We start from the raw sequence: 21,243 nt of genomic DNA, 5'->3' as shown, positions 1-21,243 counted from the left end.
GGTTTTAGTTGTAGATTCGTACACTTTTTAATTCAATTTCTTCAAGACACGTTTGTCATTGGAGTTTTGAGGTCAGTTTCCAAACAATTATGCTCTGGGAATTAAGGATCGGTTGTTTTGTACAGAAAACGAGGGTTTCTGTGTAAAAAAGGTTAGTAAGGAGGGTAGTTGTATAAAAAAAAGACGTTAATAGGCTATCTTCAACCATTTACTCAAACTCAAATATATTTTTGAATAGTTTTACTCCAATCATTTACATTAAAAAATAGTTTTACTCCAACCATTTGCTCAAACTCAAACTCAATCATTTACTCTAAAAAATAGTTTTACTCCAACTATTTACATTATATTTAAAATTTACATCATTTTTGGGTATTTGTTTCATATAAATTTTGCATGCAGTAACACCAAATATGAGGTTATTCCATGAAAAATCCAAAAGTGTGTTTAAATTTAATATATGGTTGGAGAAATTGTCTACACCAAAAATAAGTTTCGATGTATAATCGAAGATGGTCTCACGTTGCAAAATTGATGAAGGAAAATAATCGGACCAAATAGTCCATTATCTGAAATTAGAGCTTATAATTTTGGACTTCATCGTCCCACACCTCAATCATGGGCTTTGGAGATAACTATATCAAGTGACAATAAATGTAGATTAAATAAATTAATCCAGAATTAGTATAGCCACCAAACTATACCTAAATATACAAATAAGTTGTACATACATATACAAAATTACTCCACCTCCATAAATAATAGACAAAGTTATAAATGATACGAGTTTTAGTGCATAATTGATAAAGTAAAAGAGAGAAAGAAAATATGGTGAAAGTAGTGTTAGTGGATTGTGTAGTCTATATTTAGAATGATGTACATGATTAGTATTGATTTAAACTTTTTTATCTTCTATAATTATTCTAACTTTGGTGGATGGATGGCCTAAATTGGAAAAATTTGTCTATATTTTTTTGTAATAATTGGAGTTTTACAAATTTTGCTAGCCTAACTCTATGGTAGATTATTGAATATTAATTTATTTAATAAGTACTATTTTTTTATCCAGAGCACATGCATCGTGCTTGCTTATATCAGTGAAAAAGTATATATTCCTATGAATAATTTCACAATTCTTTATTTTAATATATCCCGAGCACATAAATGGTGCTTGCCATTGTTGATAGATTGCCGGGCCGAACAGGTTGACATGCTCAGAATTGCTCGCAATTAACACTCCCGTTTCTGATATTGCCGAGCACCTTCAATTGTGCTTGGTATGTTGCCGAACACAATTGAAGGTGCTCGCTATTTTCCGAACACATTTAACTGTGCTTGGTAGTGGTGCTCGGTAAATAACTTTTTTTTTAAGTTTCAGTTTAGGTTTAAAAGTATTAACGTACATATACAGATATACTTACTACAATTATGCACTACAATTACAATTATGCGCAACAATTAGCTTTTTAAAAGTACTGTTATAATTATAATGTGGAAGGAAGACGCAAAATTGTAGGTATGTTTCTTTTATCCCCCGGATCGAGAGAACTGAATGGAGCACTTTTTAGTAGAACGGACCAATTTAATTAATTAATTATCTAGTTTAAAATTGATTAATTTTAACTGTAACTAAGAAACTAATTAATTTCAACAGCAACTCGAAAATAAATAAATATATATTGATTTCCATCTTTTGTCAATTGTCAATGTCACCATTAACAATATTTTTATAGTAACTAACAGAGATTTTATAAGATCCAGTCCACTCATTTCAATTAATTTCTCTAATTGATAGGGTTTAGGGTCGAAATATAATCTTGTGATGCTATATTTCAATCTTTTAATACATCAATGTGATTTCTGATATACTAATATGCTAACTAACTTTAAAGTGCTAATGTACATCCAATCTCGTGCTGCTACGTGGCACAAACATACAATATTGTAAACACTAAAATCCAATTTATATTTGTAAAAGTGATTGATGCATTTCGGAATATTGCATTTTAGTTATAGGCATATTATATTTTTTATTGTTGAGTTTTTCATTTTAGATATAGACCGTTTAACTTGCATTTTATATATATTTTGCATCGTAAACAATTTATGTTAAAATGCAAAATTCAACAATATAAAATACAATTTGTCTATACTAAAATGTAATATGCGGAAATACATATTCAACTTCACAAATGTATATTGCATTTTAGTATTTAAAATATTACATTTTTCGTACCACATGACAACACGAGTTTGGATGTACGTTAGCGCTCTAACTAAGGATGCGCCCTAGTGCTCCCCTAAATATTCCTGAAATTGAGTACTAAAATCTCTAATGAACCTGGAAGAATTTATGAAATGGCATATATCTACCTTGCTTCTATATCAGTTATAGTAATCACACTGCAACTACAATCCTTGTTCATTGAAGTATCGCTGTGCGAAATACTGGAACCACTTTGCATGTAAAACCCGGGCTTCTTCGGCTCAGGCAACTCCGCGTCCTCACTGCTCAGCATGAGAAACACCGAGGGCATCACAGGCCTTTCCTCGGCCGCATTCTGCACGCACAACAACCCGACCCGAATGCATCTCTTTGCTTGTGATTTCACACGCGAACAAGTGTCGTTGTTACAGATTGGATCCAACAACTCCAACTCTCTGTTTTCCTTACAAAGAACCCATGCCTGCATCAATCTATGATCAGTGCTTCAACTTGAAGTCTATTTCTATGAATTAATTGGATATAGACATAGTATATCTAAATATTGATTTTTAACCAATCCAATATTTTAAGTAAAAATAAATGAATTTTTTATAATTAGACATTCGTGAAATTTTCATTTGCAGTGAGTTAGGTTTTTGGAGTTCGATGTGAAATTTGAATGTACCATTAGAAAGCTCTCGACGTTGCATTTTTAATGGGATGCGGTATATGAATTCAAATTCGAACCGAAAAACGTTAAAAATGTTAAAAAAAAGTAGTGTTTCATAACAACACATTATAAATTATTTTGTTAATTACCAAAATCCAACACTATGATCAACATTTACAAAGCTTTCAACAGAGCTTTGTGATGATACCTTAGGATTTTATATAAGATTTCAGATAATCGAAATTTTGGCTTTGGAAATTTCAGATAATCTAAAACAAGGAAAATAATGCTAACTTTCAGCTTTTATATCACCTAGAATTTCTTTCCAGACTTCTTATATTATCAATAATAACAAAACTAATCATTATATCATCAATTAATATTCTAGTAATTGATTTGAATATAGTTTTTTAACTATGATTGACTATTTTCACCTGTTCTAATAGGTTTTGAAGGCAAGAAGGATGGTTGTAGCTTCTGTTCTGCTTTCCAGTCACAATCTCCAATATCACTACACCCAGGCTAAATATGTCTGACTTGGTGGAGAATTTTCCTTGGTATGCATACTCAGGAGCCATATAACCACTGTTGGTATCATGAATTAGCCTGTCCTGTCTCTCTATAAAACTAAACATTTTTTTTCATAAATATATATATGTGTGTGTCATAAGAAAGAAGCTTACTATGTTCCAATGACTGTCTCTGTTCTTGCCATGATCTGATCATCATCCCCTTCAAACATTCTTGCTAACCCAAAATCTGAAATCTTCGCGTTCAGATTCTCGTCTAGCAAGATATTGCTTGTTTTCAGGTCCCTGTGGATGATTTTGAGCCTCGAGTCATGGTGGAGGTAGAGAAGGCCTTTCGCTATCCCCATAATAATGGCGAAGCGCTTCGGCCAGGTCAATGCTGCACTTCTGCTATGATCTGCAAGTGTTAATGGTTTTGAATTAGTAAAAGAAAAGAGTAGAAAAGCAAGCTCAAAGGTTTTGATCATACCGAAAATGAAATAGTCCAAGCTCTTGTTGTGCATATACTCGTAGATTAGGATGTTTTCGTCTCCTTCACTGCAGCATCCCAGAATTCTAACAAGATTCCTGTGTTGCAGTTTTGAAATCAAGAACACTTCGCTTTTGAACTCCTCATGGCCTTGTCTCGATGTTCTCAACATTCTTTTCACTGCAAATACTTCTCCTGTCGATAGGCGCCCCTAATATTATTAAGGGTCCGTTTGGTAGGGAAAATAGATAAGACAAAACACACATTTCAGGTCAGATAATGAGTTATCTACCCTAGCGCATGATCTAACCAACAAAAAATTATACAGCATACCTTGTAAACAGGACCGAACCCCCCTTCTCCAATGAGATTCTCCTGTGAGAAGTTGTTCGTGGCTGCTACAATGGTTGCCAAATTGAATAAAGGTAACTCTGTTTCCTCCACCTTCTTAGAAGCTGTCAAAGCAGTTAGTTACACATTTGAACACATACATATATACTTCCTTTGTTTAGTAATGTGACCTTCTTTGTTGCGCTTGCGCCGCGCCATTATTAGTAAAGCCAATATCACGACTCCAAACACGGAAGCAGCAACAACAGATATAAGCTTTAGCTTCCCCTTTGCCGGCCCTTTGGGGGAATATGTCTTATGTTCTTGCACAAAACACAACGTTCGTTATTTAGTACCAGCATTAATGATACGAACGAAGAAACACTCTAAAATTGATACTCATCCTACCGAGTTCTGAAGCTGGCATGCGAATGTAGATAGTCGGCCCTTGTCCATCTCCCTGGCCACCCTCCTCGCGCAAGTCTATCAAATCCCCGAACCACATCAAGCAATTGCTCTCACTATCCGAATACGGATCAGCATAAGCCGTACAATTACAGTTGCTCAAGCATTGTTTCCCACACTCATCAATACTGACACCCTCAGTCAACCTATAATCAACTGAATCCGGAAACTTAATCCCATCCAACCTCATAAATGCATCTTCCGTCCGACAATCGAACGGAATATCTCTATAACAACCTCGTCTCCACTCATAAACCGCTCACTCCGTCTCGGCCCTCGGCCTGAATCCCTTCAGACACTCACATATCGGGGTCATGTAGACCTTGCAGATACCGTTGCCACCACACTTCCCATAGACCTCACACGAATCCCGCGGGGAAGCAAGCATGGAGGTCCAGCCATCTCTCCTCTCATTCATCATGAATCGCTCGACCATGCCCCCTGGATTCAACGTGATCCTCGTGATCCCTGGATCGTCAATGGGATTAGTCACCGAGACCAATCTCCCCTTCCTCGACGTTGCCTCGGTCATCCAAGCCCTCTCTCCTAAATTCGGAAAACCGACGAATTCGTTATTCCAAAACACGGTTCTGTATGTCTTCTTCTTCCCCTTAGCGACGACGATTTGAGACAATCCCTCGTTGCTGATCCCGTAACTGTACTCACCAGGAAACGGATCGTTAGAACTTCTCCACGACGTCAGATATTTAGCGCGATCGACAGTCATCGTCATGCCAGGCAGGCGCGTGTTGCACGGGTAGTCGAAGCTCTGCCATAGATAAGTCCCCTGTTTGTCCCCTGTGAGGACGAGGTTGCCAGAGTCCAGAAGCTGGAGAGTTGGAGATGATACAGTAGCATCAGAACTCGGAATCCATAAGGTTGTTGTGAGGTGTGGTGAAGTGAGGATTAGGCTTCCGTTGTTGGTTAGAGTGAGGCGTCCTTGTCGGCCAGTGAGCGGTGTTTCTCGGTTGGCGAGCCACACGAACACGTCCGGGGTGTTCCGGTAGCGGATTACGAGGAATCTTCGGGTGTTGTTGGCTGGAGAAGAGAATCCGAGCTCGAATATTTTGGAGGAAGAGATTAAAAGCTGACCATCGACAAGAGTTTGGTTTGGAGAGAGTGTGTGATCAGATTGTGCAGCAATGCAGAGTTTGAATATGGTGAGGAAACAGAAGAGCAGTTTTGTGAAGAGTTGCTGATCCATTTGCATTACTATTTTACTAGCTTTGCAGTTTCCATCAACAACAAGAGTTTTATGGAGACCGCTGCCTCAAATCGGGTTTGACCATGTGAAACTGAAAAATCAGCATCTCGTGTTATTTAAAAATCAACAAATAAGTCGCTTTTGAGAATGACCAAAACATAACTTAATAAATACACAAACATGAGTTTACAAATCTAAATTATTAAATTGTCTATAGCACTTATTCTCTTATAAGTACTTAATCCACTTTTACTCTTTTTTTTTCTCAAACTCTATCGGTTTCTTTTTTTCGCTTATTTTACCAATTTCTCATTAAAATTTGCTTCGTCCATTTATAAGCTTATTTTTTTGGATGAAAAGAATATCTTCAATCGAATTGGAAAGCTAATCTAAATAAATTTAATCTATTAAGTGGTGGAGTAATATTTAATTCAAACCAAAATAACTAAAATGAAATCATTAATTAGTAAACAAACAAAAGTAAACTTTCATAATATCTACAAAATCATAGGAAGAGACCTCACACCTGCACAATTATACATCATACGTGACCGTTGAAATTTTTGTAATATTACGGCAAGAAAAAGTATGACTTGGGATCACTGTGGTTGGAATTTTATTAGTCTTTTAAAATTATTTCCAATTTTGACTATAATTTACATTACCAACTCGGATTTTGACTATTTACTTTGTGTGTTTTAAATCCTCGTGGGTCGTGGCTGCTCGAAAGTAAATTATCATGTATTAAAGTTTTAGTTGCGTCAAAATTAAAGATGACACAGACTATTTCGTCTGTTTCAGAGACTATTATTTACCAGAACTTTATGACTCATTAGCCTATACATATATATTACACCCTGTACCTGAAACCTGAAAGTATAAACCATACACCCTCCGTCCATAAAAAATAAGACACTTTGTAAATGATACGAATTTTAATATAGAATTGGTAAAGTAAGAGAAAAGAAAAAAAAGTACGAGAGAAAGAAAAAAAGTAAGAGAGAAGTAGTATTAGTTGAACGTGAGGTCAATATTATTAGTACGAGAGAAGAGAAAAAAAGTAAGAGAGAAGTTGTTGAAAACTTTCATTTTTGGAATGTATCCTATTTTTCGTGGACAATAAAAAATGGCAAATATGCCCTATTTTTCGTGGACGGAGGGAGTATTTCTTATTAATCAGTTCCTAAAAAATACTATAAATTTTCTAATTTTAGAATAATTAAATACCACATTACCTTTACACATTACATTACAACTTATACCATTACAATATATTATTAATGATGTGAAATCCACTCTCCACTAACATTATTTACACTACTCTTTATATTTCTCTTACTTTATCAATTATACACTACAATCTGTGTCAAACCATATGTTCATATTTTTCAGGAACGGATGAAGTACTACCATCGTCCCGCATTAGAAGTCACATTTGCTTTCTGCACTCGTTTTATAAAAATGATACTCCCTCCGTTCCATAGTAATAGAGACGTTTTTTTCCGGCACGGAGATTAAGAAAAATTGTGTTAGGTGAGTTAAGTAAAGGAAGAATAAAGTGAAAAATGAAAAAGGTAGAGAGATTAAGAGAGAGTAAAGTAGGTGTGAAAAAATGTGTTGACTTTTACTAAAAAGGGAAATGACTCTATTACTATGGAACGTACCAAAATAACAAAATGACTCTATTACTATGGAATGGAGGGAGTAATAAATAGTTAAATTATAGAAATAACAAAGTAATTAAGAGAAAAAATAATGTGGAGAAGACTCCTCTCTCTTACTTTATTATTTCTCCACTTTAACTATTTATTATTAATTTTATAAAATGAGTACAGAATAACAAATGTAACTCCTAATGCGGGACGAAGGTAGTATAATATTTTGCTCTTAATTTATGTTGGAATTATAGGCTTACGGCACTTTTATCTTGGAATCAATTTGTTAATCTTGCCTAGTCATTTTGGAGATATAAAAGTAAATATGATAAACTTAAATCATATATTAATATAAACGTTTTAAAAATAATGTATAAATACATAATAACATAATTATTAATTTGATTCGTGTAGAACCTCAAATTAAATTACTGCAAATTGCAGACCTCTAGCAAAAATGGATCATCAATCGTTTATTTACACACATTAGAGTGTGTGACTGTGTGTGTAAAGGAATGATAAATATGTGAGGCAATGACGTATTGATAAACCTTCAAAAGAGGAAAGTTTTATTATGGAGAAATGCAGATGATCAACATGTGGTGAACTAATTGAATGCAGCTGCTTCTTGGCTTTTGGATCTGTTCTTGCGATCCCAGACAGGAGTGGTTTCGATAAGTATACGAGGAACGAGGCACTCGTTGTAATATCCCAAAATTTTGAACCCTAATTAATTACCTAAAGATTTTATTGAACCCTATAAATAGGAGAAAAACCTAACCCTAGCCCCCAAAAGAAATCACCCCCCACCCCCAGACACGCCCTCTCTCTCTCTCTCTCTCTCTCTCTCTCAATCTTCTTCTATAATTCTTCATTTTTGAAAGAGTTGGTTTGAGCCTAAAATTTTTGAAGAACGCCTCTTTGTTTTCCCTTTCGTTTTGACAAGAAAAGGGTCCCTATATTTAATTTTTCCCATCTAAGAAAGGGTATTAAACCCCCCCATGTCTAGATCGAGGAAAGTGGGTTAAAAGGGATATGGAAAATATTTTGGGGCGTGCGTGCGTGTGCATTTTTTGTGTGACACGTGAACGCCCTCTGTGTGACAAGTTGATGTTTGATCTGGATTGGAAATAAAAAAAATCTCCCTCCATTTCTTCTAGTTGAGTCTTTTACCATTTCGGGAATTTCTTTTTTAAATTTAGTCGTTTTTATGGTAACTTTTTCCCCTTTCTTTTTTTATTATCCTCTTTATTTCTTTATCTTTATTCTCTACCTTTTCTTTCCCATTTTTTTTTCTATTTTTTAAATTCAAAATTCTTTTTAAAAAAGGCGGTTCCCCTAATATAAAAACGGAGGAGTATGATGAATCGTCTTGTTTTCGATTGATCAAACTGGATCTGGGAAAAAAGGGGAAACATTGAAATGCATGATTTAGGAGTTGATGTTGAAACTGATTGTGATATGTGCCTATGTGATTAAAAGGTGAAACTCACAGGGATAACGAAAAAAGCGTCTTGAAATCAAGAAAAGAGGTGGGGTTTTTCTTAAACTCTTTTATTTGCAAATTTATGAATGTGGGAGATAAAGGGGGGTTTAAAACTTTTTGCCATGCCTGATTATTTGTGAATGTTGCTGATGCCCATTTTAGAGTTCTCCATTTAAAAGGCATGGATATGTTAACAGGGGTTTAGGGCCGTAAACCCCACCAAAGGGGGGTAACCGGTGGGATCGGGACCGCCGCTAGTCGGCGGGCTTGGGAAAAGTGACCACACTTTTTGGGGACCGGAAAATTGTGATTGTGGAAATTGATGAGGAAATTGGGGGTTTGTTTTGGCTGAAAATATTTTTTTTATTGATGATATTCTTTTAAATAAATGCAAACCCAGTTCACATGGTAAAGGGGGGCATAACTAATAAAAAATTTTGGAAAAGAGTTCAGGTTTTCAAAATACTATCAGTGTTTTTTATGGGGTTCGGCGAGGGTGGCGGGTGTTGAGCACATTTAATTAATTAAGATGGATGTTTTGAACTTCGAGTGTAGTTGTGTCTCCATACATGGCTTCACTTTCTCTTGGTCGTTTTCGCTGAATTTATGAAACTTATTAGTATTATTTGGCTATTTTGAACTTGTTCCATTTGGTATAGAAGATTGAGACATGTTGCGGTTTTTGTTGAATGTATGCCGAACCCTTGATTTTTTATCATAGTTTATGGTGTCTATTCTTCATTGATTTTCTAGGTTAAACCTTTGACTTATTGCTTTGATAGTTCATTTAATACTTTGGTCAAATCTCTTTAAATGAAACCCTCGCCTATGTTTTTATTGCTTTTAAGTCCGTTTTGGTAGCAGTCGCCGTATTTATTATACCCTAGAAATCCGGGCTGTTACACTCGTGTACCTTCAACTTAGCTATCTCGGCATCCTTGTCTACTGTTATCTACTGGAGCGGATCCCCTACTCCACAATTCTTACTCCACTCCTACTCCACACTCCAACAAAATAAAATAATCCACCATCACTTATTAAAATTATCCATGGTTATGATATTATTTTATTTTGTTGTGAGTAAATTGAGAAGGAGTAGAATAGGAATTGCGGAGTAAGGAATCCGCTCCGATTATCTCCCTTCAACTAACTTTTTTTCAATTATGTACGTGTAGTGTTATTAATTTTACGGAGTATTAATTTAACTAATCATTTTTAATATTATTATAATAATATGGGCAAGCCCACTATTTTCGAAACTCTATATATACGCGATTTTAACGTCATTTTCATTTGCACCACTTGTTTTAACGAGTTTCTCTCTCTTAATTTATGTACAAGAGCAATAATGCGAAATGGAGAACAACAATGACTCTGCTCCTGTGACGAGCGGGTCGCAAACTCCCACGGTACCCTTTGGGAGGTGGATGGAGTCCGATGGACGGGTACTACAATATGTACCCTTGGCCGCAGATGATGCCGGGGATGGCAGCATGGGGTAGTAGTATGCCGGGGATGCAGCCGGGGATCCGGGGGGGGGGGGAGGGGAGACTAACGCCCCAATCTTGACTTTTTGACTGCTTATTCCCACACATCGACCTCAGCGGAGACGCAATACACTGGGGTTGAAACTTTCTCCTTCGAGGAGTTGGGGATAGACGTGGAGGACTCTTCCATTCAAACAGGGGGAGTAGGTCGGGGTCGGAGCGTACCGAAGAAACAGAAGAAGGGCAAGGGCAAAGGGGTGGTCGGCGAGTCGTCGTAGCTGGATGATGACGGCAGTTCGGGTAAGGTATGGAGGAAGTGGACAGATGAGGAGAACGTCACCCTGTCCAAGGCTTGGGTGAGTATTTGCGATGATCCCCTCCAGTTGAACAATCAGAGGATCATCAACTTGTGGGCTAAAATAGCAGCAACCTACAAGAGATTTTTCCAGACGGGAAACCACACAACAGGGAGGAGTGCCGGAAGCAGTGGGACCGAATGAGGGCTGCAGTCTCCCGATTTGCGGGCTTGTATGCCAACCACCTCCGCATGAAGACCAGTGGCCAAACTGACGACGATGTGAGGAGGATGGCGTAGGCCTCCTTGCCCTTGAAGGGGGTTTATAAGGAGTTCACCTTCTGGAACTGCTATGAGGTGTTGATAGATTCTGAGAAGTTTCAGGCGAGTGTCGATGCTGGCTGGCCAAAGAAGCAGCGACTGAACCTCGCCGGTGATTACAACAGTAGCGGTGGTTCCCACGAGCTCCCCGACGATGCTCAGGAGTTCCCGTCCCCTCCAACGTTTACTTGCCGCACTTGCCCAGTTGGTCAAAAGAGGGCGCTACGGGGAGCTAGGAGTTCCGCCCACGGGTCTCAGGAGGTCCAGTCGGCATCCCTCTACTGGCCAGTCGTCAGCCGAGCTCTCCCACCTCGCGCGTCAACAAACGCAGGTGAACATGTGGAAAATCATAGGTGAATGGCGGGTGGCAACTGACCCTGTGGAGAAGGGGTTTCTTCATGATCTCCTTCAGAGTATACGGGATGGTTGCCGCACGTAGGGAGGCGGGAGACGCCGAGGACTCAGATGCAGCAGATTTTGGGTTCCCGGGTAGCGGCGACGGTAGCGACGAGGAGTGAGGCGAGGCGCGTGTGTGGAGGCAGGAGGGGTTTTTTTTTTTTTTAATTATGTAATTTTTTTTAATGTACTTTTTTTAAATTTAAATAATATTATTGCATTTTCTCGTATCCGTGTCGTAAATTTAATTCTGTATTTTGCGTAATTGTAATTTATTTTTTTATTTTTTTATAATTTTGCTAGCCTATGGCTAGGCTATTGCTTGCTCGGTTTCTGGCCTGATGATGTGATAGGCAGTTTCTAGTCCTATGGCTGACTTATTTTTTGGCTAGGCTATTGCTGGCCCATGACTAACTTATTTTTTTTTTCTATTGCATTTTAAGTTTTGTAGTTCTGTTAGTCTAAGAGCCCAATATAAATAAGCCCACATCAAATGAATGTAATCATCTTCTCCACTCGTTGACAGAAAGCATGGCTGCCCGCCGCTTGGGACGTTTTGCCACCTCCGCCACGCGCTGCCTTCCTCTCTGCAATTCCGTTCGATCTACCAATTCTTTTTCAGGGCACAGCTTCTAATTATAAAAAAATTATATATAATCCAACTGTCAATTGCTTGCCTTTTTCTTCTTTGAACTGTGAATTGTTTGTGTTTTTTGACAGGAACGCGGAAACTACGAGTGCCAGGGGAAACAAGCTATACACACCCTTTGCAAATCCAACAAATCAATCCACAGGTATTTTGCAAACTCAATTCTCTGTTTTTATTATGCTATAATTACATTTTCACATCTATTCTTAACATGTAAAAATGGAATGATAAAAAAGATACAAACTTTAGCAAACTTTAACGAAGTATGTGCATTAGCTATATCACCTCATTTTAATTATCTTATTTTTTTAGGGATAGCTTCCTGCGTATCCGAGACTAATTGTCAATCATTCTCTCCATTCTCACAACTTTGGAAGGCAAACAAGCCTCACATATACTATGTTTATTGTCGCGATAAAGTTCTTGGTTCTTACTTTGCTGCATATTCCCTTGAAGAGGATTGCACCATCAACACCATGCCACCCAAATATTACAAATGTCTCCCCTCTTTTCTGGTGAATGATTATGGCTTCACTGGGGCTAGTTCGAATGGTCTATTTCTTTTTCATAGTATTAAGTTGGGTTATGTTCTTTGGAACCCAACAATGAGTGAGTATAACTAGGGGTGGGTCGATATGATATATCGTATCGAAAATGTTGTATCGTGTATCGAAAATATCGATATGAAAGAATTTCATATCGTTATCGTATCGAAAGTTTCGATATATCGAACTTCGATATATCGAACTTTCGATATAAAAAAATTTCATATCGTTATCGTATCGATATTTCGATATACCGTATCGAAATTCGATATATCGTTAAATATCGATATATATCGAAAATTTCGTTAAATATCGATATATATCGAAAATATCGATATATCAAAAATTTTCGACATATATCGTATTTTCGATATAAAACGATATATCGCGATATAAGGAAATTCATATTGTTATCGTATCGAAAGTTTTCGATACGATATCGTATCGTATCGAAAATTACGATATATCGAAAATTCGATAATTTTTCGATATTTTTCAATACGATACGAGCGATATATCATTTTTTCGGTATTTTTCTCCAGCCCTAAGTATAAGATCGGTTGAAAAGTAAAATGCGGAAAATAAAACTAAAGAACTCTTGAAGACTACATTTTGATAGATTTGAATTGTTATTTGAGATACATACTACATAGATATTTATAGGACCTAGATATAAATATACCTAGGAACTATACTTATTGGAACTTCACAATATAAATGTTGTTCTCTTCCCAACAAGTTGGGCTCCAAACATTCTCTTTCCAACATACATGGGACACATCAATTTATTTTTCCAACACCCCCCCTCAAGTTAAGTATCGAGTTTTTTCGACACTTAACTTGCACGATCTTCACTTTGACATATAGTTTATACTCGTATTCAGGAGTTCTTCACTTTTCATTGACAGTTTATGCTCGTATCATAGAGCTTCTTTAATTCATCATTGATAATTTATACTCGTATCAAAGAGTTATTTTTTTTCATTGAAAGTTTAAACTCTTTTCAAGGAGCTTCTTCATTTTTCTTCATTGAAAGTTTAGGCTCTTATGAAGGACCTCTTCATCATTGAGAGTTTGGACTCATTTCAAGGAACTTCTTCATTTTTTTTTTTGACAGTTTTAACTCGTGTCATAGAGTTATTCAATTTTTGGTTGGAAGTTTCAACTCATGTCAAGGAGCCTTCTTAGACATTTTTAGCTCGTATCCAGGAGCATCTTAGATAGTTTTAACTCGTATCTAGGAGCGTTCTTAGACAATTTTTGCTCATATCTAGGAGCCATCTTCGGCAGTTTTAGCTTGTGCCATTAGGAGCCATCTTCGACAGTTTTAGCTCATGCCATTAGGAGCCATCTTCAATTTTTCAAACAGTTTTGACTCTTGTCGAGGAGTTTATTCATATGCATTATGCAAAAGACATCGTCTTGATGCAATTCTTCAAATTTGAGCTTAGCTGAAAGCCCAACTCACACTTCTTGGAGGCTGCATTTATTATATAGAACAAATCTTGTGGGCAATATGATTGAGCCATTTTTTAACGTTGGGCCCAAGATATGGAGGATGACCCATGATTCTTCTTTCCATCTTTTATCCTATTTTGGAAACCCTAGACTGAGAAGGCTTAACTCCTGCACAACCTGTCCTCCGGCGACCTCTGCTCTTCCAATGGTGAGACCTCTCCAATCAACCTTTCACTTTGGTTTCATCATGGCGGCCTCCTTCGGTGAGTCGCAGCCAAACTTCGCGGCTCCTTACAGCCAGCGATATCTTCTCGGTGACTGCTTCCTTTGTCGCATCTTCCCTAACACAGGCCTTCAGCTCTGCAGGGTGCAACTTTCTCGACTGCATATGCTTGATCAGTGCCTTGCCCTTCTCGGCGGCCCATTTTCTACGGGCTGCTTTCGCTGCTCTCTTCTCAGCATTCATCCAGGCACCATTACGCCTATCCCTCGTTATTCACTCACCTTCTCCGGCGGTGGGTTAAATCATCCGACAATGGTAGTGTTCTCCTTCTCTTTCGGATGATTCACTGACTAAAGACTTCATTTTGGATCTGCTCTTGTGTTGTACACTTGCACTTCCGACATCAAAGACTGCTTTTTCTCGGCTCCCTTTCTGGAAGTCTCGACTTCTCCTTCCTCATCACGGCTGGCCATCTTTTCTCCATCACCTGCACAACATCATTTGTAACTCCGGTCACCTGCTTCTGTGGTATTGTGCTCCCCTATTCCGGGCAGCCTCTTCCTCTCGGCTACTAGATTGGCTGCCCGTCATCCCTTCACAAATTGTGTCACCATTAGCCGGCGGTGAAACTTCTCCAACCACTCTTTCACTTCGCTTTCTCCTCTTGCCGTCATCACGACAGATTTCCTCGCCGATTCAAGCCTCGACTCTTTCGTCAATCGTGCACCGCGCCTCCTTCGTAGCTGCTTTCTTTTCTGGTTAACTGGCTGCACACACCACTATGGCTGGTAGAAGTGGAGACGAATCTTCCGGTAGTGTACTTCCTCTCCCCCTCTACCGGATAAATCTTCTGCTTTGACTCATTTCCTGAATCTTCTCTTCTTGGTGACAATCTGTTCATCGGCGCCAATCACTTTTAGTTTGCACCTCCATTTGGAAACACTTTTCCGACACCCAAGTTTACAGCCTAGTTGAAGGTGTAAACTTCAGTCATGTCTCCTTTCCGTCGAGATGCCTCCTTCTGGTTTCTCCGGATGCGGTAGTCCTCTCCCCCTCGGCCGGACAAACCGAGGATTACTCCTCTGTTTTCTTCTCTTGACTGCGGTTGTGCGCGTAGCTGCTTTCAGGGACTTCATCTCCTCTTTTTCCCAATTCGCCAGAACAAGGGCCTTGTGAGGTAATTGCCTCTGATTTTCCCACTGCTTTTTCGCGGTGACACAACTCCATCGTTCGCGTTGTTCGCTTCGATCATCTAGCGCCACAGCTCTTTCACTCAGCGGGCAAATGCCGCTGCTGCCAGCACTGTTCAGCCACCAACCTTGCTTCTCGCCGCTGCCATCTCCACCACGGTTGGTCATTAGTAGAGCAACAGCTTCATCCATCGGGTCTTTTTATGCCGTCACTTTGCTGGTGAAGAACTTCCCGTCGGGCATAGTTCCAGCCCTCAACTTCCGAAAGATCATTCTAGAGAGCTCTAACCTTAGTGAGATTCACCAACTTGGATCTATACTCACAAATTCCTCCAACACTTTCCCAACAAAGTTGGTTGCCTCCTTCCTTTTTTTCTCGAGGGGGTTTTCATTTTTTTTTTTTTTTTATAGACACAGATCGATCCATGTAAGGATCAAACCTGCTCTGATACCATGTTGAAAAGTAAAATGCGGAAAATAAAACTAAAGAACTCTTGAAGACTACATTTTGATAGATTTGAATTGTTCTTTGAGATACATACTACATAGATATTTATAGGACCTAGATATAAATATACCCTAGGAACTATACTTATTGGAACTCCACAATATAAATGTTATTCTCTTCCCAACAAGTTGGGACTCCAAACATTCTCTTCCCAACATACATGGGACACATCAATTTATTTTTCCAACAAGATCCTCCCAAAGCCCCTTGTGGGACTCCTTCCTCGTCTTTATACAATGCTGCTGCATTCTGGAATGTGGTATGACCACAAATGTGATGATTATAAAGTGATGCATATTGCACGCTCCTATTTATTAGACGAAACAGAGTTGTATGGATACAGTGGCGTGAGTTATCACATTGAATTATATTCACTCAAAACTAATTCCTGGAAGAGAATAATACCATCCAAAAAGTTACCTACTATTTTTGAAGTTAGTCGTGCTTGCGTATCTCATGTTTTTTACTGTGGAACATCTCGAGGTATCCTTTCTTTCGACTTTTCAACTGAAACCTTATCCACATTCCCATATCCTAAAGGTGGACGCCACTAGGATTTTGATCTTCTAGAGTATAAAGGCTCGTTAAGTGCTCTTGAGTACTTCTATAAGAAACCTGTAGGCTTTACTAATCCTTTTACTTATCATCCTTATAAATATCATCTTTGGGCAGCCATTATTTTTTTCCAGTTGATGGTAAGTTATTGTACTTTGCATGCAAGCTTGACTGATGACATAATGGTGTTTGATCGTGCCACTGGTGAGTTGAAGAATCATGGTGGCAATAAATATGCAATTTATCCAAAGCTCATTCCTTTTGTTGAGAGCTTTGTTCAACTCAATGGAATTACACATGTTGAGGAGGTAATATTCATTTTCATTCTCAGTTACTGCTGCTTATTTATGGATCTAGATGAGTAATATATTTATGTTGTTGATATAATTTGTCAAATTTTATTCTATATGGATATGGATGAGTAATGTATTCATGTTGAATAGTTCAACTTGATCGAAGACGAAGACGAAGACGAAGACTGAAGCATGGGGACAAGGCATTCTAACATAGCTTGTTATCAATATTGGGCAATATGAGCGAGGATTTGTATGTTGGATAAATAAAGTAGATATTTGAAGTTTCCGTTTGATACATTGGTTTAAATTGTAATCGGACCAAAGTTCATGAAGCCGATATAGGTTGGTTGTTTGATTTACCCCGCACCTTTAAAAGTTTATTATTTACATAATCTGATATTCACATCGTCTTAATCTAATTCATGAAATTGATGTTGAAAGATCAAATGTTTTGGGCACGTGAATTAGGAAATTGATGTTTAAAGATTAAATGAAGAGAGAAAAAAATATTCCCTTTATTTAAAATTTTTATTTTTAGGAAACGGAGGAAGTAAGTAAGAAAAATAAATTAAAAGAAAGTCTAACTACATAAATATAATAAAGCCCAATGATTTACTACTCCCTCCATCTCACAAAAGATGTCATATTTGTGGGACGACACGAGATTTTAGGAGGTTTTGTTTTGTGTGTTAAATGGAGAGAGAAAATATAATTTTTATATTTATATGAAAGAGAACTTTTTCCAAAAAGAGAAATGTGACATCTTTTATAGGACAAACTAAAAAGAAAAATGTGACATCTTTTGTGGGACATGGAGAGTACTATAAAGCAAATAATAATTTGTCTTTAATGAGTATTTTGTTTACAATCTCTTTGGCAACTAAAGCAAAGTAAAGTCCAATTACATAAAGGGTAAATTGCTTCAAAGGTAACTTTGCCAAAAGTTTGATTTTTCCCATCAACTTTAAAAATTGCATGAAAAATCATGAACTTTACATTCGGTTGTCGATTTCTCGAGTCTCCGGCCAGACTTGTGCTGACGTGGCGAGCTGATATTTTTAAAAATATATAAATTACCTTCTTGCTGACGTGGCACGATGATTGTGCATTCCATTAATAATTTTTTTTCCTCCCCAACTAAAATTAAATCATATTTAAAAAAAATAATTAGTAAAATATTGTTTTTGACCAAATTAAATTAAAACACGGCGTTAAAAATAAATTGTTTTCCTCCGTTTGCAATTCACATTCATATTTCCAATCTCGATTCAGTTTCTCTCTCTAATTCAGTTTCTCAGCAAGTTTAATCAGTGATTAGAGTCCAGCTTTAATTGCAAAGTCGGCATCCATTCATGTGGATAATCATTCCGTCAATGTCGAGAGTCACGGCGGTGGAATCGGTGGCGGCTACGTGGAGGCAGCCCCTGCTGACGACTTCATCGAAGACGTCGAGCGATTGCGGAGTGAGAAGGAGCAAGCGGGCGAGCATGATGGGGAGACGGCGGGGGAGTGCGCAGCGGTGTGCTGCTGCCCCTGCGCAATGGTGCATCTGAAAGGAAATGTACTTGAATTAGATTAATATGAATTAAGTAATTATAGTTGGGCTACAATTATATTAGTTCATAAGCCCAACAATCATGGAACCCCAGTGACTCTTCATCTATTTAATGGATGGTTAATTATTCTCTATTGTGAGGATGAGAAATAGTGTAATAGTAGAGAAAATACGTGAGGCTTGTAGAGAGACTTGGATTCAATTTGCAGGATTCAATCGAAGAAGAAAACAACACAACAAGTAAGATTTAGTTTTGTTGTGTTTTACATGCTCAACGATTTAGTTCCGTTGTGTTTTACATGCTCAACTTGCAATATGATTATGTATCTAGATCTGTTATTCTTGTATGCAATTTCCGCTGCGCTCATTAAATGAATACAAGAATACCCACTAATATCTCCTGATCCTCGCCGTATTCCGCCTCCCAAGGGGGCTGTGGCGGAAGAAGAAGCGGAAGATGTTGCTGAAGAAGTAGAAGCGGAGGAAATCGTTTTATGTAGCTCCGAAAAATATGCCATGTCATGCCTCCGACAAGCCACGTAGGATTAGTTTGTATCAAAAATTTACCGGGTCGGGTTGGATGAGAAATTTGCAACACCCGGTAAAGTTCATGACTTTTCATGCAACTTTTAAAGTTGAGGAAAAAAATCAAAATTTTGGCAAATTTCATGACTTTAGAAGCAATTTACACTTACATAAGTATAAGCAATTTTTTTAGTAGGGCATTCATGCCTCGAAGCTTCACGACAACAATGTTCATTCTCATACTGAAGAAGCCGGCGTGGGGGGACTACAGACCGATAAGTGTCTGCAATGTCACGAATAAGATCATCACAAAAATCTTAGCATCGAGACTGGCACCTCTTCTACCCCTCGTCATCGCACTGAATCAGAGTGGTTTCATCTAGGGAAGGCTCCTTAGTGATAATGTGATATGACCACGGGTGCTCGACGTCAAGGGTCCTCTCTTCGGCGTGAACCATGGGTTGATTGGGGCCCAAGGATGAAAGACAAGACATGCCAAGGATCCAATAAAGCTAGAGGGCCTCCCGAGGGTGCAAGGAATAGAGAAGGCTCGGATTTGAGGACAAATCCTTTCCAAGAAGGGGAGGATGATACGATCATGGAGGCCGTGCGTCAAGGATTTCAGCTACAGCTGGATTCAACCGAAAACCGTCCTATCGAGATGATATCCGAAAGCTATGAAACTACCACCATTGTCTTCGTCTTGGAAACGGCTTCGCGTGGGTATCTTGCACATCCCAATCGGAGTCCGAATGAGGGAGTTATGGTGGTTTTACGGAAGTTGCGCAGAGAAGGCCGGGAGCTTCGGGAAAAACGCCCGGCCGGGCGTTTTTTACTGTGCAAAACGCCCGGGGACAGGGAAAACGCCCGGGCCGGGCATTTTGGCATGTGAAAAACGCCCAACCGGGCGATTATGCCGATTTTTTAGATTTTGTGGGCCAACTTTCTATTTTTGGACCCATAGTATAAATACCTCTTGATGTCATTTCTTTTCTTTAGGTTTTTGCTGAATTATATGCTTGAGAGCTTTGTTTCCTCTTGGAGAGGGTTTCTATCCAATTCCTAGATTTAGGTTGCTTGAATCCATCAATTGCTAGTTCAAGCATGGGATTTCCATCAATTGCTAGTTCAAGCATGGATCAAGTAGAGGTATGCTTTGAGGTTTGTGGTTCCCTTGAAGATCTAGCCATGGATGCATGTTAGTATGTTGTAAGTGTATTAGCTTGCCTCATCAATGACTATGTATCACAATTTCCACTCTATCCAATGTTACTTCTTGTGTTGATCATCTTAGTTTCCTAAATTCTTGTTGGGTTGCCATTATTGATACAATAGAAAATCTAATTCACAAAAATATTAGATCAATCACCTACAAATTGGGTAAATCCTTGGGAAATGGATCACAAAATACATGGATCCACATCATAATGCCTTGCTCACCCAGGAGTTGATACATGATTTGGGGAAGTAACTCAACAGTAGAGGTAGGTCGCCTAATCTGGCTCTCAAGCTAGATATGGCGAAGGCATATGATAGAGTGCAGTGACCTTTCTTGCTGAAGGTCCTTGAGAAGATGGGATTCTCGCCGGCTTGGGTGGGAATGATTAGCAGATGCATCTCGTCCTGCTGGTTTTCGATCTTGGTGAATGGTGGTCCGGCAGGTTTCTTTCAGTCCTCTAGGGGGTTGAGGCAGGGGGGCCCATTATCGCCTTCCCTTTTCGTGCTGGCAGCCGATTACCTCTCGAGATGTCTTTATAGACTGATCAAAGGGGATAAGGAGATGGTCTACAGATGTCAAAAAAAAGCACTGGTTATCACTCACCTCTCATATGCTGATGATATTATCATTTTTTCTAGAGCTCACAAGGAGAAACTGGTGGGATGCTTGAACCACTATATTGCTGTGTCCGGCCAGATGGTGAATAATGGGAACACTCATTTCTATTTGGTGGACGAGCATATGGAGTTTGCTGATGTTGTGGAGGAGGTTGGAGGCTTTCAGAGAGGGGAGATGCCCTTCACATATCTGGGAGTGCCGATATTCCGAGGGGCAAAGCGAGTGGATCATCTTCTGCCTCTCAGGCAACGGATGCTAGATAGGATACACACTTGGTCCCATCGTCACCTCGCATTTGGGGGGCGGCTTGCTCTGATTAAGATAACACTGGCTGGGTTCTTTGATGAGTTGGAGCGAATTCTTGCTAGATATTTTTGGGGTACGGTGG

The 21,243-nt window shown here is 38.6% G+C and overlaps 3 protein-coding genes across 4 annotated transcripts; 1 reads left to right on the top strand and 2 right to left on the bottom strand.

The window, feature by feature from the left end:
• Nucleotides 1–2,269: 2,269 nt before the first annotated feature.
• On the bottom strand, nt 2,270–4,860 carry LOC125209511 (G-type lectin S-receptor-like serine/threonine-protein kinase SD1-1). Its single transcript, XM_048109113.1, has 7 exons — nt 4,614–4,860; nt 4,397–4,528; nt 4,209–4,330; nt 3,876–4,086; nt 3,560–3,803; nt 3,311–3,461; nt 2,270–2,687 (listed from the first exon to the last, which is right to left on the bottom strand). Exons 1-7 carry the CDS (start codon nt 4,858–4,860, stop codon nt 2,370–2,372), a joined length of 1,425 nt encoding a protein of 474 aa, XP_047965070.1. The 3' UTR covers nt 2,270–2,369.
• Nucleotides 4,861–4,929: 69 nt separating this feature from the next.
• On the bottom strand, nt 4,930–5,874 carry LOC125209510 (G-type lectin S-receptor-like serine/threonine-protein kinase At4g27290). Its single transcript, XM_048109111.1, has one exon. It carries the CDS (start codon nt 5,872–5,874, stop codon nt 4,930–4,932), a length of 945 nt encoding a protein of 314 aa, XP_047965068.1.
• Nucleotides 5,875–12,043: 6,169 nt separating this feature from the next.
• Nucleotides 12,044–17,275, top strand: LOC125208918. Of its 2 annotated transcripts, XM_048108446.1 has the most exons (4): nt 12,045–12,111; nt 12,235–12,308; nt 16,809–16,950; nt 17,086–17,275. In XM_048108446.1, exons 1-4 carry the CDS (start codon nt 12,046–12,048, stop codon nt 17,122–17,124), a joined length of 321 nt encoding a protein of 106 aa, XP_047964403.1. In that variant the 5' UTR covers nt 12,045; the 3' UTR covers nt 17,125–17,275. The 2 variants fall into 2 exon arrangements, with proteins under 2 accessions (XP_047964402.1, XP_047964403.1); XM_048108445.1 differs by lacking the exons at nt 16,809–16,950; nt 17,086–17,275 and adding an exon at nt 12,476–12,787 and having other exon boundaries at nt 12,044–12,137.
• Nucleotides 17,276–21,243: the final 3,968 nt, after the last annotated feature.

This window comes from Salvia hispanica, chromosome 3 (genome assembly GCF_023119035.1).
Source record: "Salvia hispanica cultivar TCC Black 2014 chromosome 3, UniMelb_Shisp_WGS_1.0, whole genome shotgun sequence".
NCBI classification, from domain to species: Eukaryota; Viridiplantae; Streptophyta; class Magnoliopsida; order Lamiales; family Lamiaceae; genus Salvia; species Salvia hispanica.
The sequence above is the reverse complement of the archived record's forward strand: the minus strand, read 5'-3'. Positions and strand labels throughout refer to the sequence as shown.